Source organism: Stegostoma tigrinum, chromosome 14 (assembly GCF_030684315.1).
Source record: "Stegostoma tigrinum isolate sSteTig4 chromosome 14, sSteTig4.hap1, whole genome shotgun sequence".
NCBI classification, from domain to species: Eukaryota; Metazoa; Chordata; class Chondrichthyes; order Orectolobiformes; family Stegostomatidae; genus Stegostoma; species Stegostoma tigrinum.
Window position 1 is genome coordinate 74931892 of NC_081367.1, and position 27045 is coordinate 74958936.

At 43.4% G+C, this 27045-nt stretch overlaps 1 protein-coding gene across 1 annotated transcript in view; it reads left to right on the plus strand.

Moving 5' to 3' along the window:
- LOC125457547 (F-box only protein 36) overlaps nucleotides 1-27045 on the plus strand; it is a 313702-nt gene that overhangs the window by 48836 nt on the left and 237821 nt on the right. Inside the window, exons 2-3 of the mRNA XM_048542117.2 lie at nucleotides 1940-2048; nucleotides 7227-7399. Coding sequence (XP_048398074.1) covers nucleotides 1940-2048; nucleotides 7227-7399 — 282 coding nt within the window. The remainder of the gene's footprint in view (nucleotides 1-1939; nucleotides 2049-7226; nucleotides 7400-27045) is intronic.

Genomic DNA, 27045 nt, shown 5'->3' on the forward strand with positions numbered 1-27045 from the left:
TCCCCTTGTTTGTTGTATCAAAATGCAATACCTCACATTTATCCCAATTAAACTTCAATTGCAGAGCCAACATATCAGCTAGATCCAATATTTATGATGAGATGGGAACAGCATGAGATTGTTGGGGGGAAACCTTAACTCACAAGTATCAAAGTCCAAATAATGTTAACAATCTGATTAACAATGATCTGGTCTGCTACTAGGGAGAAAAAACAGTGGTAGAAGTTCAAATCTGGAGATCATGGGGAACGGTACGTAACAGGAAATGTTAAGACTTGGCTGGGTCATGACAATTCTGCCACTCAGAAGAGTGGAGTCAAAGATTAAAGTTTGGTACCATAGGGCACAGCTGCTCCCAGTTGAAAGGAGAGGCTGGGATTGGCAGGATCAGGGGAACATTAATACTCCTCCTAGCTCACAAGCAATACCAGAAAGAACCCTCACCTACTCAACCATCTTTTGCTACCATTAATTGCATGCTTTGGAAAATCTAGCTGCCCAGCATTAAATTTAAAACAGGCCCTTAATTGTGTTATTGCAACCCCATGTGTCCTGAATCTTTACAACAAGACAGGGACATGCCCTGAAAGCTGTTACTATTAAAATATTGTGAAGAGAATACATACTAAGTGAGAGTTAAGATTCCCTAATTTTATGTTTTTAGCTTCTATCCCTCTCCTGACTGTCAGCGGGATTTTAATGTTCACTCCATCCTGTTGAGTCCCTCATCTTGCATGTTTCAGCTTCACTGGTTCCATGATTTGATTTGATTTGATTTATTATTGTCTCATGAACCTAGGTAAAGCACAAAGTTTTTTTCTCTGTGTGCAGTACAGCAGATCATACCATATAAAGTGCATGAGGGTAATAGAATAGAGTGAGGAATACAGTGTTAAAGCTGCAGAGAAGGTGCACAAACAGCAGGATCAACATTAAATTCAAAATTTGAGAGGTCCAGTAAGTCTAATAACAGTGGGGAAGAAGCTATTCTTGAATCTGTTGACGTGTGTGTTTAAGTTTTTGTATCTTCTGCTCGACGGAAGAGGTTGGAAGAGATCGTCATCGAGGTGGGAGGGATCTTTGATTATGTTGGCTGCCTTTGCGAAGCAACAAGAAGTATAGATGAAATTAGTGGATGAAAGCAAAAACAGAAGTTGTTGAAAAAGCTCAGCAGGCCTGGCAGCATTTGTAAAGAGAAATCAGAGTTAATGTTACAGGTCTGGACCCAAAACATTAACTCTGATTTCTTTTCACAAATGCTGCCACACCTGCTGAACTTTTCCAGCAACATCTGTTTTTGTTTCTGATTTACAACATCCATAGTTCTTTCAGTTTTTATTCGATGGATGGTAGGTTGGTTTGGCTTGTGTAATGGACTGGGCTGTGTTCACAGCTCTCTGTGGTTTCTAACAGTCCTGGGCAGAGCATTTGCCATACATCTGGATAGAATGCTTTCTATGGTGTGTCTATAAAAATTGCTAAGAGTCTTTACAGACATGCCAAATTTCCTGAGCCTCCTCAGGAAGCAGATTAGTCAATTCTAGGTCTCATCAGAAATTCCAATAATGAGGATAAATAGACAGGGTTCATAATGAGTTTCTGCTTCATTACTTGTCTTGTGCCCTCGCCAAAGTTGAATTTGACCCCTCACAGTGTCTATTCATGATTCAGCATTTTATCCAAATCAGTAATAAAGGAAATGAAACAATTCTAGGCTCTGTAACATGAAATGCTTCTCCTAAAGATTTATTATAAATTTATTGTAATTTAATATTAATTGAATTTTAAATTGAAGCTTCATCAAAATTATGCACAAATTTGTAAGGGAGTAGAAGGACAAATTCAAAAACATTTGTTATCAAAATTCAGATGTAAAGAGCAAGTGAACTTTGCATATGGAGGTTATGTTATGACTATCTGTATTTCCATCCAACTACAGGTAATCTGGAGATGGTGGAAAATTTCTCTTCGAAGTGAATTTCGAAATGTACATCCTGGTGAACAAATAAACTCTCACCAGGATTTCTTGGAGAATTACATGCTACAAGGTAAAGGAGTTTATGGTACCAGATGAATTACATGTGTTTCATGTATAAAATTGAGAGGATATAGTTAAAATCACTATTTATACACACATGGGGGAGGCTTTGGCGCAGTGAATAGAACAAAGAACAGAGAGAACAAAGAAAATTACAGCACAGGAACAGGCTCTTCGGCCCTCCAAGCCTGCGCCAATTGAGATCCTCTGTCTAAACATGTCATCAATTTTCTAAGGATCTGTATCCTTTTGCTCCTGCCCATACATGTACCTGTCCAGATACATCTTAAAAGACACTATCGTGTCTGCATCTACCACCTCTGCTGGCAACGCGTTCCAAGCACCCACCACCCTCTGCGTGAAGGAACTTTCCACACATATCTCCCATAAACGTTCCTCCTCTCACTTTGAACTCATGACCCCTAGAAATTGAGTCCCCCACTGCTGAACTTTTAATCCAAAGATAATGTTATGAGATAATCCAGATAATGTTCTGGGGAGCCAGGTTCAAATCCTGCCACGGCACATGGTGAAATTTAAATTCAATAGAAATCTGGAATTAAGAGATGATGACATGCAGCCACTGTCAACTGTCAGGAAAAACCCATCTGGTTCATTAATATCCTTTGCAGAAGGAACCTGTCAACCTTACCTGGCCTAGCCTACAAATGACAGCAATAGGTTTTGACTCTTAACCGGTCTCTGAAACGGCTGAGCAAGCCATTGAGCATTAACAGTTGCTGGAAAGGAAAAAAGAAATGGTAACAGACTGACCACTGAGCATCAACTTTGGCACTGGAAATGAAAACTGTCAACAACAGCCCTGTTGTCCGGGCAAAGTTCTCTTCACTAAACCTGGGGGCTGGAGCCATAATTGGGAGAGCTGTCTCACTGACTAGTCAAGCAACAGCCTGACACAGTTATACTCATGGAATTATACGTTATAGACAACCTCCCAGATACCACCATCACCGTCCCTGAATATATCCTGTCCCACCATCAGGACACAGACAGCAGAAGTGTAAGCACAGTGGTATACATTCAGGAAGGAGTTGCCCCCGGAGTCCTCAACTTTGACTCCAGACCCATGAAGTCATGTGGCTTCAGGTCAAACATGGGCAAAGAAACCTCCTGCTGATTGTTGTCCTCCCTCAGCTGATGAATCAGTACTCCTCCATGTTAAACAACATTGAAAGGAAGCACTGAGGGTGGCAAAAGCACAGAATGTACTCTGGGCAAGGGGTTTCCGTGTCCCCCATTAAGAGTGGCTCAGCAGCAGCACTGCTGATTAGGTCCTAAAGGACACAGTTGCTAGATTGTGTCTATGGCAAGTGATGAGGAAATCAACAAGAGGGAAAACATACTTCACCTCCTCCTTACCAATCTGCTGGCTGCAGATGCATCTGTACAGGACAGCATCGGTAATAGTGACCACTATTGTTGTGGAGACAAATGCCTGCTTACACATTGAAGATACTCACCATCTTGTCATCCAACCCTATCACCATGCTATATGGGACAACCTTTACGTAGACCTAGCAGCTCAAGTCTTGGCATCCATGATGAACTGTGGGCCATCAGCAGTAATAGAATCATACTGCAATCTGCAGCCTCATGTGTTCATGTGTCTGTCTAAATGCCTCTTAAATTTACTATCCTATTCGAAATAACTCCACAGAGGCCAGTATCCCATCATCAAGTGTCCCATTATTTACACATGAGCAGTCCTTGACCAGTACTGCCTGATTCAGAGTCAGGTACCAGCATGTGTCAGTCTCTGACTATTTTTTTTAATTATCAGCCCCTAACTGGGGCTGGGGCTGTTGTCTGATCCAAGTAGGGAACTCATTTTCTGTAGTGTCCAGTGGCTGACTTCATTGCAATCACTACACTATCTGCGTCTACCACCTCCCCAGCAGTGCATTCGAGGCATCTACAACCCTCCATGAGTTTTAAAAAAAAAATTCCTTGCACATCTCCTTTTAAGCTTTCCACCTCTCCCCTTCAACCCATAATCGTTAATAGTTGACATTTACATCTGGGAAAAAGACTCCGACTATCCACCCTAGCCATGCTTCTCATAATTTTATATGCTTCCTTTCAAGTTGCTCCTCAGCTTCCAACGCTCTAGCAAGAAGAATCTAAGTTTGTCTGACCTCTACTTATAGCGAACACACTCCAATCCAATCAACGCCTTGGTAAAACTCTTATACACCTTCTCCAATGCATTCACAATTTTCCAACAGCGTGGTGATCAGAACTGCAAAAAAACTCCAAATGTGGCCTAACTGCAGTTTTTTAATACAGCTGCAACATGGCTTGCCAACTTTTTATACTCAATGCACTGACCAATGAAGGTAAGTATGTCTTCTTTACTAGCTTATCCACTTGTATTTGCACTTTCAGGAAGCTAAGGACTTGCACCTCAAGATCCCTCTGTATATCTGCCATTGCCACCGGGCAGTTAGGATGAGCAATAAATGCTGGCCTGGCCACCCACATCCAACGAATGAATTTAAAAAATATATTTGTGTGTCAAACAAGAGAAGCGGCACGCGATAGAGCTGAGTGATCCCACGACCAACGATTCCTACTTAAGCTCTGCAGCCCTGCCACATCCAGTTGTGAATAACAGTAGACAATTAACTAACTTACTGGAGGAGGAAGCTCCACAAATATGCCATTTTCAATAATGTCAGAGCCCAGAACATCAGTGCAAAGGGGAAGGATGAAGAATTTGCAACAATTTTCAGCCAGTAGTGTTAAGTGGGTGATCCATCTTGACCCCCTCAAAAGTTCCCTGTTCCAATCTTCAGCCAATTCAGTCCATGGTGATATCAAGAAACAGTTGAAGAAGCTGGCTGCCACAAAGGCTATGGGCCCCGACAATATGATGGCATTGAAGACTGCCAAACTTGATTGAGTGTTTTTAGAAAAATAACCAAAAAGATAGATGGCAGAGTGGTAGACGTTGTTTTCATGGACTTTAGTAAAGCCTTTGACAAGGTTCTGCATGGTAGACTAATTAGTAAATTCAGATCACATGCGATTCTGAGGACTCACACCCCTCTGCGCTGGATTTACTCTCCCAGAGGAGCCAGCTCCTGCTGTTGCTGCTGCACATGCTCAGGAGGTCAGGCATGCATCCACCCTGCCAACGACACCAAAAAGCCCTCCAAAGAGAAGTAAAAAAAATGACTGTAAAAGGAAACAGCAAAAAGCAAAAGTAAAAAGGAAGCAAACAGAAGCAGACTAGCCCTGGTCGAGGAGCTCGGACAGAGTGCCACAACTCCATCATCATTTTGGACCACAATCTTTCAAAATATTGCTGGAAAAAAAGACCTGTCAAATCTTTTCTTGCAATCATCAAGACAGCCACATGCATATCAGATTTTAAACGGAACAAAAATTTTATATTTCTTGAGAAAAGAGTACTAATTGGTCTGCAAGTTAGCTTTGATTGCTTGAGATATTGCTATGGCAAATGCATGTTCCTCACATTCTTGCCTATTCAAAAAAGATGCAATCTCTGGGTGTATTCCTTTTTATTGCAGAGGGCAGGCCCCTGAAAGATTGCACTGTCTAATCAAAAAGCACATCTAAGGTTAGACATTATGTTCTGTGGTTTTTAAGTCTGAGTTGGTTGAATAACATCAGTATCTTGCCTATTATCTCACATATAGATAGATAGATAGGTAGATTTTCAAAAATCACCCTGAAATATCTGACAAATCAGATAAGTTCACTGTGTAAATGTGCATGCTCAATCAAATTGCGTTTTAACAGCCATGCACCAATTAATGGATCAATTCAATTTCTTTCCCCCCCTAACATTTTTATGGTTCATAATTAGACATTAGCTGCAACTGGTGGAGGTTATCGATAAATTTTTTATAAAGATTCAGTTTTCAAGCAATGTGGCTTCAATCAGCTGTGAAGCGCATACCTTGTGCTCAGTAGAGTTTGGATTTAGCAAACAATCATCAGAATAAAAGCAAACAATATTACAAACTTTGAAAAGGTTGCAGTTAAACATTAATTATTATTAAATCTTTTCAATCCACTATTGTGATGGACTGAGACTTGTAAATCTGATCCAAATTTGCAGAATATATATTGAGGTACTGTAATATCAAATGGATAACCAGGATAAGTGAAAGCCAATTGGCACAAGATTCTGTATGTTTTAAGTTCTGTGGAGCGAGCCGATATTTCCAAAAAAAAAGTGCATCTAAATCAAACCTGCTCTTTAAATCAATTTCTTTTTTTCATATCACAAAAATGACCTCGGAATGACACCAACAAAATTATTACAGGACATAATGAAAATTGATCCGTTCTTCTGAACAATATTCCCTGTGGAGAATAAAGGAATGTTACTTCTAATATTATATAAAATGTATGATTTATATATCTATATCATACCATTTATTTCTGAGTTTAGATTTTTAAATTTTGAACCTGCTGGCATTTGGAGTTTTCTGTGTGTCAGCAGGATTTAATGATTAACTTGCAAATACTTCAGTAGCTATAATGTATTTTAAAACAAATTGAGAGAGATAGCCTCAAGCCCTGGTAGGTTTTTGCTTACATTGAAACATAGGAATAGTGGGCAGCATGGTGGTTCAGCGGTTAGCACTGCTGCTTCACAGTGCCAGGAACCCGGGTTTGATTCCAGGCTCAGGCAACTCTCTGTATGGAGTTTGCCCATTCTCAATGTCTCTTCGTGGGTTTTCTCCAGGTGCTGCACTTTCCTCCCACAGTCCAAGAACGTGCAGATTAGGTGGATTATCGGAAATGCGGGGTTATAGGGATAAAGTACAGAGAGACGGATCTGGTGGAATGATCTTCAGAGGTTCAGTATGGATTTGACGGGCCGAATGACCTGTTTCCACGCTGTAGGGATTCTGTGATTCTATAGGAACAAGTGAAAGGCCATTCAGCCCCTCGAGCCTGTTCCACCATTCAATGAGATCATGGTGATCTATGGCCTAACTCCATATGCCTGCCATTGGCCCATATCCCTTCTTACCTTTGTTTCACAAAAATTCATCCATCTCAGGGTGCTGGATGTTCCCTGTTGCCAATATTGCAATCTTTAAGAAAATAATTTTTCTAAAGAGAATGAAAGTTAAAGATAATTATAGCAATGGCATTTTCTAAACATCTGTTTGTTTCTTTTTTTTAGTTCATATTGATGTAATTTTTGGCAATGAAGTGCTCAAGTATATTTGCAATTTGTGTCAACATCACTTTGATTATCTCGACCGCATTCCTAATGGCCTGCTTATGTACATAATTTTATTTTTGGATCTCGAGGACATTGCCAGACTTTCCCAAACATCCAGAAAATTTGAAAAGGTATCATGTTTTGTTACTAATTTTAATCATATTTCACAAACTTGAAACATTGAAAAAAAGTTGCTTCTTTATCTGGTCGTTCTTTGTTGGAATGGAGACCAGTCCAAATATTCAATCACTTTTGTTTGTGTCTGTCTCACCATAATCCAAAGTATAATTATTAATATTTTCTGAAAGCAGAGTTTTGCATTTAAGAGGGTGCTGCATAACAAGATACAGCATTAGAAAGGACAAAGATGAGGTGTATGAAGCATTCAGAGAGGCAGATAGCACCAGAGTCTCAATAATTAGATGTTAGATAGGTTTGCATTGACAGGAGATGCATTAAGGTTGGCATCAAGTTTACAATGCATGTATATAAATGTATGAAGCATGGCAAAGAAGATTGGTGCAAATATCGACGTCTGAACATGAAGCCATGTGCTGGAAAGAGAGGATGTCTTGAAGGGGCTTAAGGACACAATCTCCAAAAAAAACCCCAAACTACTGTGGATGCTGGAAATCAGAGATAAAAACATGAATTGTTGGAAACACTCAGGTCTGGCAGTATCTGTGGACAGAAAGCAGATTTAACATTTTGGGTCCAGTGACCATTCTCAGAACACAATCTGTTTGCCTCGAGTTAAGAAACATTTAAGGTGCCAGTACACAACTGACCTCATTATCAGAGAACGATGTGGAGGAGCAATGTGCAAGGCAATTCCAGACGGATGCAAGAACTTAGAACATAGAACTACACATCATCGGAATAGGCCTTTTGGCACCCCTCCCATATCTGTGCCAACCAGGATCCTACTCTAAACAAATCTTATCTGCATGCACATGATGTGTGTCCCTCTTTTCCCTGCTTTTCATGTCTGTTTAAATTCCTCTCAAACATTGCTATTATCTCTGCTTCTGCCATCTCCCTGGCAGCACATTACAGGCACCTACTACCTCGGTTAAAAAAAACTTTGCTCGCCTATCTCCTTTATAACATTTCCCCTGTCATCTTAAACCTGTACCCCTGGTATTTCATTTTCATGCTGGGGAGAAGACCATCCACCCTCTTCAGACCTCTCATAATTTTTTATAAACTTCTAACATGTCACCCTTCAACTTCCAACACTCTCAAAAACAATCTAAGTTTGTCCAACTTCTCTTAATAGGTAATACACTTGAATCTATGCAACATCCTGATTAACATCTTGCACCGTCTCCAAAGCCCCCACACTTTCCTGTTGTGGGGTGACCAGAACTGCACACAATATTCCCAAATGTAGCCTAACTAAAGTTTATACAGCTGTAATGTGACTTGCCAACTTTTATACTCAATACCTCGACCGATGAAGGCAAGCATAATTGTGATCATTCTAATATAGACTGTGTAGTATCAGTGGAGAGAGGCATGAAGTTTTGGGGTGCATTGAGGAGAGGTTTATTGATTGATGTGTTTCTGATACTGAAGAACAATGGATTGCTGATCTAGTAGTTTTAATGCAAAAGACAGACTAAATCAATTAAGTGTATATAGGGAAATATTTAGATAACAGTGATTGTTCATTTCTTGCAAAAGCCAAAATTTAAGATACGATAATCTAGAGTAAAACTATTTAATTGGAGGAGGTTGATTGCAATGGGATGAGAGATCTGTGCTAGAAAGATTGGAATCAAAGATTTGTTAGCAGATTTATGGCGAGATTGGCAGAAGTCAGATCCTTGAAATTAGGAAAAAACGTTGGGCGTCAGTGTATCTTTTTGCTGACTCCAGTCTGTCTGCTGAGTTGAAGCTGAAATGTTGCTTCCTCAATCCTGGGCCTACATTCAAGTAGTTGTTGATCCCCTCTCTTTGCTCGTTTGAAGTTTATGCTGAAGAGGACATGTTAAGGATGCTGAGGAACTCAGAAAGCAGGACAGACCTCTGAGGAACAAGGTGATGGCATTGAACAGGCAAAATATCACCGAAGACATGATAGAGCAGCATCAGGCATAATAAGTCCAATAGGACTTAATTGATTCATAGTTGCAATAGATGTTAGCTCAGTGCAGTGACTAAATTTCTTGTTGATCAAAAGACAAGTGGTTTCTGTTTGTTCCCAGAAGCAAATTCAGTTTTTTGTTTTTTTTAATTTGCCTTTAAGCTGAGTGGAAGTGAATGGGTTCAACCATTTGAAGGGTTTCTGATGCTCCTGTGTTGAACAATGAGAAGATAAGTGATGCTGGGCATCAGGAAAAGAGTCATGGGTTGACACTAAGAATGGGAAACCCTGTGTAGCTTGGTTCATGTAGCTGCAATTGCAATGGCTTTTGGTCAGACAGATGATATATATCAGGTGATAAATAGCAATATATTTATGAAAGTGAGCCTGTATTTGTAATAAAGTATCAATTATACTACTTATTTGTCCTCAACAGCATTTCATTTTCATTCCCCTCCCACTACGTGTGCTGTAAAGGACAGTTCCTGACTGGCAGCATTTGAGCTGATGCACAGCTGGGCTTTAAAATTGGCACCAACATCTGGAATCCTGGAAGATATCAGCAATGGTGGGTATTACTGCCATTGCCAAGTGCATGATAGCACAAACCAGGCACTGTGGGACATGATGCATAGCTAATGAGGTGAGCTGTGGAAAATAGCATGAGAAAATTCACTCAAGCTCTCTAAAACAGGCGCAGTAGTAAAATTCAGCCACATAACTATAATGTTATGTGCACTGGCACTCAGTATGCAGTTTCAAATGGTGAATTATGCTAATCACTTAGTGATTTGCTTCTAATTCTGTAAGTCTGACAACATCAGTAAAGAAGAGGAACATGTTGATTTTTTTTTGCCTGAAATATTTCCCTTTTTTTTAAAGAGATGCTTGGAGTCCTGTGATCTATTCTTGTCTCCATGTCACATAAAGGAAAAAGAGACAGTGGAGAGGGTGCAAAATACTTGTTAGGATGACAGCAGAGCTAACAGGTAATCCATATCTCCAAAGACAGAATACAATAGAGCTCTTTTCTTCAGACAAGAGAAAAATGAAGAGTGACCTGATAGAGGTCTTTAAAATTAATAAGAGGTTTGATAGGGTGGACATTGAAAGGACTTTTTTCACTTGTACTGAGCCCAAAATTAGGGACTATAACTAAAAGATAGGTACCAATAAATTTATTAAGGAAAATGGGAAAACATTCTTTACTGGGATTGGTTAGAATGTGGAACTTCCTATCACAAGGAGTAGTTGAGTCAAGCACCATAAGTCCATATAAAGAGAAATTAGTGAAATACATTGAGTCATACAGTAGAACGTCAGACCCTTTGGCCCACTTATCCATGCCAACCTAGTTTCCCAAACTAAGCTAGCCCCACTTGCTTGCATTTGACCCGACCCACCTCCCTCTAAACCTTTCCTATTCATGTAACTGTCCAAATGTCTTTTAAATGTTGTAACTCTATTTGCAACTACCACTACCCTGGCAATTTATTCCACGTACAAACCGTACTCTGTGTGAAAAAGTTGTCCCTCAGGTCCCTTTTAAACCTTTCTCTTCTCAACTTAAATATAAGCCCCCTAGATTTGAACTCCTTCACCCGAGGGAAACAACCCTTGCTATTCACATTATCTATACCCCTCATGATTTTATTAACCTCGATAAGGTCACCCCTCAACTTGCTACACTCCAGTGAAAAAAGTCCCAGCCTCTCCAGCCCCTCCTTCTGACTGGAAATCCTCCAGTCCTGGCAACATCCTGGTAAATCTTTTTTGAACTTTGTCCAATATCGTATATCCTTCTGAAGGCAGGGCAACCAGAACTGGACACAGTACTCCAGAAGAGTACTGTACAACTTCCTGTACAACTTCAACATCACATCCCACCTCCTACACTCAGTGGTCTGAGCAATAAAGGCAACGTGCTAAATTCTGCCTTGACCACCCTGTCTATCTGTGATGCAACTTTCGAAGAATTATGTACCTGAACCCCAGGTCGATCTGTTTGACAACAGTACCCAGGGCCCTAACATTAACTGCATAAGTCCTGCCTTTGTCTTCTTTACCTTGCATTTATTCAAATTAAACTCCATCTCCCACTCCTCAGCCAATTGGCCAATTGATGAAGACCCCTTTGTAATTTTAGATAACCCTCCTGGGAGACATTGGCACATACGGTTACAGGTTTAAATTAAATAACAGAGGTTGAGGCTTTTATGGAGCATAAACACGGTCACGTTCGGCAGTTTGGTTTGAATACATGCAGTTCATTTTGTGTAGGAGATTACCTCCCACAACAGATGAATGCCTTGCAGCAGAAACTAATTGTCCATCACTGTTTGTTTTTGGCTGTTCATGCTGTTCTAAAGATGAACTGTTAGTTCAGTTATAAGGTATAAGCGCAATGTGGAATAATGGTAACAACATGGGTTCAACCCCCAGTTTGTTCTCTTCTTAAGCCTGACTCCTCCTCTTCCACTTTGTGATGTCATGGTAGAGAGATGTGATTAAGAACTCTTGGACAGAGAGAAATGTTGCTGTTAATGATGAGTCCCTGTTAGTCTTCGGGACAAACTACAACATGTCATCATTACCGAGATGTTTCAGAATGCTGTTAGTTTTTTGCACACTCTTGATATGTGTCCTGTAAAGACCATAAGATACAAGAGCAGAATTAGGCCATTCTGTCCATTAGGTCTGCTCTACCATTCGGCTGGTATGCTTCTGAACCCCATTCTAATGCCTTCTCCCCATAACCGTCAATCCCCTTGCTCATCAAGAACCTACGTAAGTCTGTCTTAAACATAGTCAATGATTTGGTGTCCACAGCCTTCTATGGAGATGAGTTTCACAGATTCACCACCCACTGGCTAAAGAAATACCTCCTCATCCCAGTTCTAAAGAGTCATTTCTTCAGTCTGAAGAAACGGGTACCATGGGTCCTAGTCTCTCCTACTAGTGGAAACGTATTCTCCGTGTCCACTCTCGGTCCACTTGACAAGGTTCAATGGAGAGGAGACAGAACATCATGAGAGGAGGTTGGCCGTGAGAGTTCCAGCGGGTAATGGAGCACAAGCCTAAATGGCTTTTGGGAGCAGTCATTGGTGAGTAGCAGGTAAGATTTAAAAAATTGTTATCAAAGCAGAGGTTACCAGCAGCACCAATTAAAAGTATTTCATATTGTAAGGATTAATTTAGTTGAAGGGATAGGACATGACAGGAGAACTCCAAATCATAGCCTGTTCCTCTTGCTCCATGTGGGAAGCCTGATGCATTTCTAGTGCCTAGGACCCGCATGTGTGCAAGAAGTGTTTCCAGCAGAAGCTCCTGGAAGCTTAAGTTTTGGAGTTGGATCACATCTGGGGACATTGTGGAGTATTCGCGAAGACGGAGAGTATCGTGGATAGCACAAATAGAGAAGTGGTCAGACTCCACAGGCAAGAAGGGAATAGGTGACCACCAGGCAGAGCAGGAGGGCTAAGTAGGCAGTGTAAGAATCTCCTGTGGCTATTCCCCTGCAAAACAGATACTTTTGAGGGAATGGCCTCTGAGGGGATAACAGCAGCAGCCAAATTCATGGCACCATAGTTGGCTGTGCTGCAAAAAGAGGGAGAAATAGGCATAGAAATGCTAATTATAGGGTACTCAGTTATAAGGGGACTCGGTAGGCGTTTCTGTGGCCATAATCAAGAGTCCAGGATGGTGTTGTCTCCCTAGTGCTAGGTTCCTGGATGTCGTGGAGTGGTTGCAATACATTCTTGAGGGGGAGGGTGAACAGTCAAAGGTCAAGGTACATGTTGGCACTAACAACACTGGTAAAGAAGGGAATGAGGTCCGAAAAGCAGAATATAGAAAACAAACAAAGTTGAAATGCAGGACCTCAAAGATAGTCATCTCAGGATTGCTACTAGTGCTACCAGCTAGTCCGAGTAGAAACAGCAGGATATGTAGGATGAACATGTGGCGTAAAAGATGGTGTGAGAAGGAGAGTTTCAGATTCATGGGGCGCTGAGACTGGTTCTGGGGGAGGTGGGACCTGTACAGACTGGATGTGTAACACCTGGGCAGCTCTGTGACTGGTACCCTTGGAGGATGGTACTTGGTGTAGTGGTTTGGAAGATTTTCAACTCATGTGGCAGGGGGGTGGGAACCAGAGGATTAAGTCGGGAGAGGTAGAAACCAAGGCAAACATGGCAAAGAGCAGGCAAGGAAATGCAGCAGGGGAGGTGGTCAGAAATGCCTGTATTTCAATGCAAGAAGTATAGTAGGCAAAGTAGATTAACTTAGAGCTTTGGCTAGTACTTGGAACTATGACATTATTGTGATGATAGAATTTTGGCTGAGAAAGGGTCAGGACTGGCAGCTGAATGTCCCAGGATGTGACTGTTTCAGATATGATAGAAAGGGATATGAAAGGGTAGGGGGGGAGTTGCATTATTGGCAGAGGAGTATTTCACAGCTGTACTGAGAGAGGATACATCACAGGACTTGTGCAGAGATGCAATATGGTTAGAACTCGGGAATAGGGGAGGTGAAATCACAATGCTGGGGATACGCTACAGGCCTCCCAACAACCAGATAGAGGAGAGGAGAGGATATGTAGACAGATTTTAGAAAGATGTGAAAACAGCAAAGTCGTTGTGCTGGGTGATTTTACCTTCCCCTGTACTGACCGGGATTCACTTTGTGCCAGGGGCTTGGATGGGGCAGAATTTGTAAGGGCCATTCAAGAGGATTTCATGACAGTGTGTAAAACTGTCCAACCAGGGAAGGGGCTATATTGGACCTGGTTTTAGGCAGTGAGCGAAGTTTCAGTGGGGGAGCATTTTGGGAATAGTGACCATAATACCATTACTTTGAAGACATTGTCCCAGGGTGAAAGTGTTAAACTGGGGGAAAGCGAACTGCAACAATATTAGGCAGAAACTGGAGAATTTTGATTGGAAGTAGTTGTTTAAGGGTAAATCTACGTCGGACATGTGGGAGTATTTCAAACAGCTATTGATAAGAGTTCAGGAGTGGCACATTCCTACAAGAATGAAGGATAGGTATGGCAAGTTATGTGATGATCAGGGATATTATAATCTTGGTCTAAAAGAAAAAGGAAGCATACGCAAGGCCGAGGAGGATGGGAACTAATGAAGTATATAAGGAGAGTAGGAAAGAACTTAAATAAGGAATTAGAATGGCTAAAGAGGGCCATGGAAAGTAATTAACAAACAAGATTGAGGAGAATCCCAAGGCTTTATATATACATATATAAAAATCAAGAGGGTAGCCAGGGAAAGGGTTAGCCCACACAAGGACAAAGGAGGGAACCTTTGTGTGGAAGAAGTAGGTGAGGTCCCACATGACTACTTCATGTCAGTATTCACCAAAGAGAAGGAATTGGTGGAGGATGATCTCAGGGAAGGGAGTGTCAAATTTCTAAGCCAAGTTGCTATTAAAAAGGAAGCAGTATTGTGTGTCATAAAAACTATTAAGGTAGATAAGTCCCCAGGTCCTGTTTATCCCAGAATATTAAGGGAGGCAAGAGAACTAATTGCTGGAGCATTGACCGATGTCTGTATATCTTCTTTGGCCACAGATGAGGTTCCACAGGACTGGAGAATAGCCAGTGTTGTCCCATTGTTTAAGTAGGGTAGCAGGGATAATCGAGGAAATTACAAGACTGTGAGCCTCATGTCAGTGGTAGGAACATTATTGGAAAAGATTCTCGTGACGAGACCCATGCATATTTAGAAGCAAATGGACTTACTAGTGATAGACTGCATGGTTTTGTGCAGAAGAGGTCATGCCTCACTAACTGGATAGTGTTCTTTGAAGAGGCAATGAAGATGCTTGATGAGGGGAAAAATGGGTGATGCTGTCTACATGGACTTCAGTAAAGCCTTTCACAAGGTCCCTCATGGCAGTCTGGTGAAAAAAATGAAGTCTCACAATATCAGGGGTGAGCTAGCAAGATGGATACAGAACTTGTTTAGTCATAGGAGACAGAAGGTAGTGGTGGGAGGATGCTTTTTGGAATGGAGGCTTATGACGAGTGGTGTTCTACAAGGATCAGTGCTAGGACTTCTGGTGTTCGTGACCTACATAAATGACATGGAGGAAAATGTGGCTGATCTAATTATTAAGTTTGCGGACGATATATAAAGGTTGGCGGAGTTGTGGATAGTGAGGAGGACTGTCAGAAGACATAGCGGGATATTGATCATTTGGAAGCATAGGCAGAAAAATGGAAGATGAAGTTTAATCCGGACAAATGTGGGTTGATGCATTTTGGAAGTCAAGTACAGGGGGAAATTATACAGTGAATGGCAGAATCCTTCCGACTATATTGATATGCAGAGCCATCTGGGTGTGCAGGTCCACAGATCACTGAGGGTGCCAGCGCAGGCAGATAAGGTAGTAAAAAAGGCATTTGACATGCTTGCCTTCATTGGAAGGAGCATTGAATATAAGGATAAACATTTTATGCTGTAGCTATATAGAACTTTAGTCAGGCCACACATGGAATATTGTGTGCAGGTCTGGTCACCACACCAGAAGGATGTTATAGAACATTACAGCACAGTACAGGCCCTTTGGCCTTCGATGTTGTGCCGACCTGTCATACCAATCTGAAGCCCATCTAACCTACACTATTCCATGTACGTCCATATGCTTGTCCAATGACGACTTAAATGTACTTAAAGTTGGCGAATCTACTACCGTTGCAGGCAAAGCGTTCCATTCCCTTACTACTCTCTGAGTAAAGAAACTTCCTCTGACATCTGTCCTATATCTTTCACCCCTCAATTTAAAGCTATGCCCCCTCATGCTCGCCGTCACCATCCTAGGAAAAAGGCTCTCCCTATCCACCCTATCTAACCCTCTGATTATTTTATATGTCTCAATTAAGTCACCTCTCAACCTTCTTCTCTCTAATGAAAACAGCCTCAAGTCCCTCAGCCTTTCCTCGTAAGACCTTCCCTCCATACCAGGCAACATCCTAGTAAATCTCCTCTGCACCCTTTCCAAAGCTTCCACATCCTTCTTATAATGCAGTGACCAGAACTGTACACAATACTCGAAGTGCGGCCGCACCAGAGTTTTGTACAGCTTCACCATAACCTCTTGGTTCCGGAACTTGATCCCTCTATTAATAAAAGCTAAAACACTGTTGATGCTTTGGAGAGGGTACAGAAAAGTTTTACCAGGATGTTGCCTGTTATGGGGAATTTTAGCTATGAAGAAAGGCTGGATAGGCTGGGTTTGTTTTCACTGGAGCGCAGGAGGTTGAGGAGCGACCTGCTAGAAGTTTATAAGGTTGTGAATGGCATGGATGGAATGGGAAGTGTGAGGCTTTTTCCCAGGGTGGAGGGAGTCAATTACTAAGGCACATGGGTTCAAGGTGCGGATGAGAAGTTTAAAAGAAATGTGAAAGGCAAGTTTTTCACACAAAGGGTGGTGAGTGCCTGGAACGTGCTGCCGGAGATGGTGGTGGAAGCGATCAAATAGCAGCGTTCAAGAAGCACCTGGACAAATACATGAATCGGAAGGGAACAGAGGGATACGGATCCTGAGTGTGTAGATAGTTTTACTATGGAATGGGTAGAACATGTTGGTGCAGCCTTGGAGGGCCAAAGGGCCTGTTCCTGTGCTGTATTGTTCTTTGTTCACTCACTACAGGTCTTTCAGTGTTCAGTAACTTTCAGTCAGATCCCCTCTCCTCCCTCTAAACCCTATTGAGTACAAACCCAGAGTCCTCAACTGCTCCTCTTATGACAAGCCCTTCAGCTCCAGGATTATTCTTGTGAACCTCCTGTGACCCCATTCCAACGTTAGCACATCCTTCCTTCGATATGGGGCCCAAAACTGCTCATAATATTCCAAATGCAGTCTGACCAAAGCCTCTCAGAGTCTCAGCGGTACATCTCTGCTCTTGTATTCTTACCCTCTTAAAACATACACTGACATTGCATTTGCCTTTCTAACTGCCAACTGCATGTTAATCCAGAAGTAAGACTCCCAAGTCCCTTTGTGCTTCAGATTTCTGAAGCCTTTTTTTCCTTTTAAAAAGAAGTCTGTACCTGTATTCTTCCTGTCAAAATGGAAAACCTCACAGTTTCCCATTTCTTTGCCTGTTCTTCTAGCCTGTCCAACCTTAAGCAAGATGGTGGCAGAGTAAGAAACTCCAGCCATAGCTCCCCGACTCACCAATTCCTTTTCCTTCTCTTTTTTTCCCACTTTTTGCAGCCATTTTTCAGCCCACTCCTAACTTTTAATTTCTTAGTATAGAGGCAAGACAAAGGGAGACGACTCGCAGGCCAGAGCCCAGCGAGGGAGCAGATTAACTGTGAGCCGAGTCACAGGCCGGGGCCCAGAGTGGAAGCAGAGCAAGCTTGGGCCAAGCCCCAGAGTGGGGAGTAAGGCAGGCTGGGGCCAGCTGAGGGGATAGAGTCCTGGAGGCGAGTCCAGTACAGAGGCCAGCACATGGAGGCACCAAGGCCTCATGCGAGTCCTGGAGCAGGAAGCTGAATAGGAGTGCGCCAAGCAGGGAGGAGAGTTGCAACTGGAGTTGGGAGCTGGGAGCAGGGGGGGTGCGGGGACCGAGTCCCAGAGCGGGGAGCCAAACGTGGGTCAAGCAGGGAGCAGAGTCGGAGCTGGAGCCTGGACCGAACGCAAGGGCAAAATCCTGGAGCAGGGAGCAGAGTCGCAACTGGAGCCCCGAGCAGGAGCAGGACTGGAGTTGCAGGCCAGAGCCCCAAGCAGGGAGCAGAGCGAGCGCAGGCCGAGCTGGAAGAAGAGCTGCGACTGGAGCCCAGAATGGGACCAGAGCGAGCGTGGGCCAGCTGAGGGGATAGAGTCCTGGAGGCGAGTCCGGTACAGAGGCCAGTACATGGAGGCACCGAGGCCTTGGGCAGAGAGTCCAGGGAAAAGGACTGTAACCTGAGTACTTTAAAGACACTTTTTATTCTCATTCTGGGTTTTTAAACTTTGTGCTTCCATGTCATTTTTTGCTATTTCAATTTTGTAACAACACTTAAACTATGTGTACCTCGGTACCCTGTACTTAAGATGGCACCGAGAGGTGACAATACAAATTTTCCACTGCACTCATTCAAGTGCACCTGACGTTAGAGGTTGCTCTAACTCTAATTCTCACTTCCTCAACACTAACTGTCTCTTGACCTATCTTTGTGTCATTTGCAAATTTAGCAACAATGCCCTCCATTCCTTCATCCACATCATTAATGTGTAATGTGAACAGTTATGGTCCCATCACTGATCCCTGCAGAACTCCAGTAGTTACTGGATAATAAAATGTGATGCAGGATGAACACAGCAGTCCCAGCAGCATCTCAGGAGCACAAAAGCTGACGCTTCGGGTCTAGACCCTTCATCAGATGAAGGGTCTAGGCCCGAAATGTCAGCTTTAGTGCTCCTGAGATGCTGCTGGGCCTGCTGTGTTCATCCAGCCTCACATTTTATTATCTTGGATTCTCCAGCATCTGCAGTTCCCATTATCACTGATCCAGTAGTTACTGGCTATCTTTCTGAAAAAGATCCCTTCTGCAGTCATCCATTCCTCTACTCATGCAAGTACGTTGCCCCCAACACATTTGGATCTAAGATAATAAAATGTGAGGCTGGATGAACACAGCAGGCCCAGCAGCATCTCAGGAGCACAAAAGCTGATGTTTCAGGCCCGAAACGTCAGCTTTTGTGCTCCTGAGATGCTGCTGGGCCTGCTGTGTTCATCCAGCCTCACATTTTATCATCTTGGATTCTCCAGCATCTGCAGTTCCCATTATCACACATTTGGATCTAATCTTATTTATCAGCTTCCTATGTGACACTTTATCAAAGGCTTGCTGAATATATACTGTGTTCTATGATAACTTTTATGGAAAACATACCTTGTTACAGCTTACTCCATGGAGGTGCATTCTGTCATTGTATTTGGTGAAAATGTTTCATGTTCTTGAATTACTTAAAACACAGACATTACTGACAATGAGTATTCAATGTTATTATGAAGTATTGCTAGTTGCAAATAGGTAGACTATTGAGATATACGTAATGACATTCATTGATAAATGAGCTATATATAATTAGGTATGTGCAATCTATGAGCCTTTGAAATTTGGGGAAATTATGCTGCTCGGTGCATTGGCTTATTTTGGCATGTTACTGTTAATTGTTCATGGAGAAGATCATGAAATTGATAATTTAAGAGAACAAGACATCTGCAACTTCACTGGTGCATCAATTCACAACTGTTAATTTTAGGTAACACTTTCCCTTAGGAATAGCACTATGGATTGGAAACTAATGGTCATTGTAACCTGGACGGTCTTTGATAGAACTGTGCATGTTATAATGGTAAATCCACATAGCATGTAATTGAATTGTCACTTTGTGCAGGTAACCACCTCTGCTTATTGAATACGATGGGGATAAGGTGTATTAATGTAACTAAGTGCCTCGCACCTCATCCTCTTAGCAGTTTGGTCAGCCTCAGTTATTCTGTTTCTTTCTAAGATGTTTTGGGATGTGGCTAGTCTAGCATTGGGCAACTAGGGATTTGGGGCATAATGGACAGCAAAGAGGGATTACCTCAGAATACAATGGGACCTTCATCAGATGGGCTGACGGGCTGAAGAGTGACAGATGGAATCGGGGTAGGGTGTATACATTGAATGGGAAAGCCCTGGGGAGTGTTGCCAAACAAAGAGACCTTGGAGTGCAGGTTCATAGTTCCTTGAAAGTGGAATTGCAGGTAGACAGGATAGTGAAGAAGGCATTTGGTATGCTTGCCTTTATTGATCAGTGCAAGAAGTTGGGAGGTTGTGTTGTGGCTGCACAGGATGTTGGTTAGGCCACTTTTGGAATACTGTGTTAAATTCTGGTCTCCCTGCTATTGGGCAGATGTTGCAAAACTTGAAAGGGTTCAGAAAAGATTTACAAGGATGTTGCCACAGTTGGAGGGTTTGAGCTGCAGGAAGAGACTGGGATCGTTTTCTCTGAAGCGACAGGGCATGAGGGGTGACCTTCATAGAGGTTTATAAAATCATGAGGGGCATGGATAGTGTGAACAGCCAAGGTCTTTCCACCAGGGTAGTAGAGTCCAAAATTAGAGGGCATAGGTTTCAGGCAAGAGGGGAAAGATTTAAAAGCGACCCAAAGGGCAACTTTTTCACACAGAGGATGGTGCATATATGGAATGAGCTGCCAGAATAAGTGGTGGAAACTGGTACAATTTAAAAGATTTAAAAGGCATCTGGATGAATATATGAAGAGGAAGGGTTCAGAGGGCTATGGACCAAATGCTGGAAAACGGGAGGGTCTGGATTAATTTCGGATATCTGATCGGCATGGACAAATTGGACTGAAGAGTCTGTTTCCGTGCTATACATCTCCAAAACTCTATGACTGTTCAAACTCAAACACATCGCTGTAGGTCTTGATTAATATGTAGGGCAGCCAGGGAAAGAGCAGCAGTTTTGCGTTCTTTGAAAGGCTGTGAACCAAATGGGAGTTTACAATAATCGACAGTGTTGAAAAGTTACCAATATTCACTGAATTCCAGTTTCACCATCTGCCGTAGTGGGATTTGAGCCAATGTCCTGTAATATTTGTCTGGACTTCTGGGTTATTAGTCCAGTGACATTACCACCATGCCACTATTCACCCTCCACGACTAGTTTTGCCAGTAGGCTCACTGTCTGAAATAATAAATGTGAGGCAGGGAGTTTATGTTATGTGGTAGACCCTTTAGAGAGTCGTAGAAAAGTAATGACAGCATGGTGACAACAGTTTAAAATTCTCAAACCATCTCCCCAATGTTTCCAATCCAAGTTGTACCAATTAATCCTGTTAAACCAAGGAAACTTGGAAATATAGTAAGGAATGGCAGAACAGCTGTAGTCTATTTAACATATCCGTTTAGATCTGTTATTCACTGAGATCATGGCTGATCTGTGATACATGCTATATCCCTCCTTTGCTCCATTTTGGATTACAAAAATCTATCAATCCCAAGTTTAAACATTACCATTGATCTTGTACCAAATGCCATCTGTGAAAGAGATCTGCAGACTTGTGCCACACTTTGTATGTAAAGTGTTTCCTAAAAGGTCTGGTTCTAATTTTTATACTCTGTCCGCTTGCCCTAGTTTCCAAATCAGCAGAAATAGTTGCCTTCAGTCTGCTCTACCTGCTTCCTTAATGGTGCAGAAACTTGTACCAAATAAACCCTTTACCATCTGAATTCCGTTAACATAAGCCTGGTTTGTGTAATCTCACTTCGTATTTCAAACCTTGTAGTTCAGGCAGTTTTGTAAATCCATGCTGGTCTTTTTTTTTCTATTCATTTGTGGGATGTGGGCATTACTGGCTGGGTCAGCATTTCTTGCCCATCTCTAGTTGCCCTTGAGAAGGTGGTGGTGAGCAGCCTTCTTGAACCGCTGCAGTACTCTTACTGTGTTTGAACCACAATGCCATTAGGGAGGGAATTCCAGGATTTTGACCCAGCGACAGTGAAGGGATGGTGATATATTTCCAAGTTGGGATGTCTGTGGCTTGGAAGAGAATTTGAAGGTGGTGGTGTTCTGATGTATCTGCTGCCCTAGTCCTTCTGGATGGGAGTGGTTGTGGGTTTGAAAGGTGCTGTCTGAGGATCTTCAGTGAATTTCTGCGGTGCATCTTGCAGATAGTACTCGCTGCTGCTACTGAGCATCGGTGATGGAGTTAGTGGATGCTTGTGGATGTGGTGCCAATCATGCGGGCTGCTTTGCCCTGGATGGTATCAAATTTCTTGAGCGTTGTTGGAGCTGCACACATCCAGGCAACTGGGGAGTATTCCATCACACTGTTGTCTGTGCCTTGTAGATGGTGGACAAGCTTTGAGTCAGGAAGTGAGTTACTCACCGCAGTATTCCCAGCTTCTGGCCTGCTCTTGTAGCCACTGTGTTAATGTGATGAGTCCAGTTCAGTTTCTAGTTAATGATAACCGTCAGGATGTTGATAGTGGGGGATTCAGTGATGATAACACCATTGAATGCCAAGAGGTGGTGGTTAGATTGTCTCTTATTGGTGATGGTCGTAGCTTGGCATTTGTGTGATGCAAATGTCACTTGCCACTTGTCAGCCCAAGCCTGGATGTTGTCTAAATCTTGTTGCATTTGGACACCGACTGCTTCAGTATCTGAGGAGCCATGAATGATGCTGAACATAGTGCAATCATCGGCAAACATCCCCACTTCTGACCTTATAATGGAGGGAAGGCCATTGACAAAGCAACTGAAGATGTTTGGGCTGAGGAACTCCTGCAGAGATGTCCTGGAGCTGAGATGATGGACCTCCAACAACCACGACCATCTTCCTACGTGTCAGGTATAACTCCAGCCACAGGAGAGTTTGCCCCTGATGCCCATTGATTCCAATTTTGCTAGGGCTCCTTGATGCCACACTCCTTGATGTCAAGGGCTGTCACTGCCACCTCACCCCTGCAATTCAGCTCTTTTATCCAAGTTTGAACCAAGGCTGTAATGAGGTCAGGAGCTGAGTGGCCCTGGAGGAACCCAAACTGGGCGTCACTGAGCAGGTTACTACTGAGCAGGTGGTGCTTGACAGCACTGTTACTGACACTTGCTATCATTTTATTGATCATTGAAAGCAGACTGATGGAGCGGTAATTAGCCAGGTTAGATTTGTATTGCTTTTTGTGTACAGGACACACATGGGCAATTTTCCACATTGCCAAGTAGATACCAGTGTTGTAAACGTACTGGAACAGCTTGCCCAGGGAAGCGGCAAGTTCTGGAGCGCAAACCTTCAGTATTATTGCCCTATTGTTGTCAGGGCGCATAGCCTTTGCAGTATGCAGGATCTCCAACTGTTTTTTAACACCAGCTGGAGGGACTCGAATTGGCTGAAGACTGGTGAGTGTGATGCTGGGGACCACTGGAGGAGGCTGAGATGGATTATCCGCTTGGCACTGCTGGCTGAAGATTGCTGCAAATGCTTCAGCCTTATCTTTTGCCCTGATGTGCTGGGCCCTTCCCTCATTGAGGATGGGGATATTTGTGGAGCCTTCTCCTCCATTGAGTTGTTTAATTGTCCACCACCATTCACCTCTGGATGTGGCTGGACTGCAGAGCTTGGATCTGATTACTTATCTCTTTCTATCACTTGCTGCTTTTTCTGTTTGACATGCAGTAGTCCTGTTTGGTGGCTTCACCAGGTTGATACCTCATCGTCAGGTGTGCTTGGTGCTGCTCCTGGGATGCCCTCCAGCACTCTCCATTGAAGCAGGGTTGATCCACTGGCTTGATGGTAATGGCTGAGCAGGGTATATGGCAGGCCATGAGGTTACAGATTGTGCTGGAGTACAATTCTGCTGCTGTTCATGGCCCACAGCGCCTCGTTGATGCCCAGTCTTGAGGTGCTAGATCTGTGTGAAGTCTCCTATTTAACATGGTGATAGTGACACACAACATGATGGAGGTTGTTCTCAATGTGAAGGTGGGACTTCGTCTCACAAGGTCTGTGCAATGGTCACTCTTACCGATACTGTCATGGACAGATGTAACTGCAGCCGCAGATTCATAAGAATGAGGTTGAGTATCTTTTTCCCTCATGTTGGTTCCCTCACCACCTGCTGCAGACCCGATCTAGCAGCTATGTCCTTTACGACCGAACCCGCTCAATCAGTAGTACTGCTGCTGATGGTGATGAACATTGAAATCCCCCATACAGAGTACATTTTGTGCCCTTGCCATCCTCAGTGCTTCCTCCAAGTGTTATTCAACATGAGGAGTACCAATTCATCAGCTGAGGGAGGACAGTATGTGCTAATTTCCTTGCCCATGACTGTAAACCACTGTACCTCCACCTCTGCTGGGTCTGTCCTACCAGTGAGACAAGACATGTCCAGGGACATTGTGTGGTATGAGTCTGAGAGTATGACTGTGTCAGGCTGTTGCTTGACTAGTCTGTGAGACAGCTCTCCCAATTTTGGCACTAGCCCCCATGTTAGTGAGGAGGAATTTGCAGGGTCAGCAAGGCTGTTACCGCTGTTGCCTTTTCTGGTGCCTAGGTCAATGCTGGGTGATCCATCTGGTTTCATTTCTTTGAGACTTGTAGCGAGCTGTACAACTGAATGGCTTCAAAATCAAAACTGAAAAAGGGTCTGAAGAAGGGTCCTGACACGAATCATCAAATTTCCTGTTCCTCTGATGCTGCCTATCCTGCAGTGTTCCTCCAGCTTCACACTGTGTTATCTCTCTTCTTACATCTGCTCTTCTTACTATCTGAGTCTTAACTTCAGACTTTTTAAAATTGAATTCAAATTCCACCATCTGCCTTGGTGTGATTCAAATCCTTTCAAGGATTACATATCTTTCTCAAAGTTGTGCAGACCAGCACTATGCATAGAGCCCCATGGTAATTTAACCAAGGCTTTGTACAGTTAGGCATATCTTCTCTGCTTTTATAACTTCCTCTTCTAATCTTAGTGCTCTAGATATAGAGACTATCATTTCATTAGCTTTGTGATTATTTTCAGCATCTGTTCATTACGTGTTAACAATTTCTGTATGTGGAACAGGACGGGAGGCAATGACCCCAGAGTATTATCCCTAGACTGTTAATCCAGAGAGCCTGACAATGTTCTGGGGACCCAGGTTCAAATCCCACTACAGCAGATAGTGGAATTTGAATTCAATAGAATATCTGAAATTAAGGATCTAATGATGACCATGCACCCTTTATTGATTGTCGGAAAAACCCATCTGGTTCACCTGGGCCATCTCCAGCACATCCCTCACCTTCCTGGACCTCTCAGTCTCCATCTCAGGTAACCAGCTAGAAACTGATGTCCATTTCAAGCCCACTGACTCCCACAGCTACCTAGAATACACCTCCTCCCACCCACCCTCCTGCAAAAATTCCATCCCCTATTCCCAATTCCTCTGCCTCCGCTGCATCTGCTCCCAGGATGAGGCATTCCACTCCCGCACATCCCAGATGTCCACGTTCTTCAAGGACCGCAACTTTCCCCCCACAGTGGTCAAGAACGCCCTTGACCACATCTCCCGCATTTCCCGCAACACATCCCTCACACCCTGCCCCCACCACAACCGCCCCCAGAACATCCCCCTCGTTCTCACATACCACCCCACCAACCTCTGGATACAACGTATCATCCTCCGACACTTCCGCCATCTACAATCCGACCCCACCACCCAAACCATTTTTCCATCCCCACCCTTGTCTGCCTTCCGAAGGGACCACTCTCTCCGCGACTCCCTTATCCGCTCCACACTCCCCTCCAACCCCAGTACACCCAGCATCTTCCCCTGCAACCGCAGGAAGTGCTACACTTGCCCCCACACCCACTCCCTCACCCTATCCCAGGCCCCAAGATGACCTTCCATATCAAGCAGATGTTCACCTGCACATCTGCCAATGTGATATATTGTATCCACTGTACCCGGTGTGGTTTCCTCTACATTGGGGAAACCAACCGGAGGCTTGGGGATCATTTTGCAGAACACCTCCGCTCGGTTCGTGATGAACAACTGCACCTCCCAGTCGCGAAACATTTCAACTCGCCCTCTCATTCCTCAGACGACATGTCCATCATGGGCCTCCTGCAGTGCCACAGTGATGCCACCCGAAGGTTACTGGAACAGCAAGTCATATTCCGCTTGGGAACCCTGCAGCCCAATGGTATCAATGTGGACTTCACAAGCTTCAAAATCTCCCCTTCACCCACCACATCCCAAAACCAGCCCAGTTCTTCCCCTCCCCCCACTGCATCACAAAACCAGCCCAGCTCATCTCCTCCCCCCACCGCATCCCAAAACCAGCCCAGCCTGTCTCTGCTTCCCTAACCTGTTCTTCCTCTCACCCATCCCTTCTTCCCACCTCAAGCCACACCTCCATTTCCTACCTACCACCTCATCCCGCCTCCTTGACCTGTCCGTCTTCCCTGGACTGACCTATCCCCTCCCTACCTCCTCACCTATATTCTCTACTCAACCTATCTTCTTTTCTCTCCATCTTCGGTCTGCCTCCCCCTCGCTCCCTATTTATTCCAGTTCCCTCTCCCCATCCCCCTCTCCGATGAAGGGTCTAGGCCCGAAACGTCAGCTTTTGTGCTCCTGAGATGCTGCTTGGCCTGCTGTGTTCATCCAGCTCCACACTTTGTTATCTTGGTTCACTAATGCCCTTTAGGGAAGGAAACTGCCATCCTTACATGCCCTGGCTTACATGTGACTCCAGACCTACAGCAATGTGGTTGACTCTGAACTGCCCTCTGGCTAATTAGGGATGGGCAATAAATGCTGCCTGGTCAGCGACACCCTCATCCCATGAATGAATTGGGAAAAAAAACTCCCCTGTTTCTAGATTTTTACCATTCAGAAGACATGCTGTTGTACTTATTTGATCAGAGCAGGTTGTCCCATATTTGTCTACATTGACATCCATTTCTTAAAGTTTTGCACATTCATTTATTCTCTCAATATTTCTTAGTTTCCATTTACATTGTTTACAAAGCTACTAATCTTTGCACCATAAGCAAATTTGTTTTGTGTCTTTCTATCTCAACATCTAAGTCACCAACAAATATAGTAAATGCTTGAGGCCTATATTCTGTTTTTATCAGCTAATACCTGTCCATTATCCTGCTCTGTG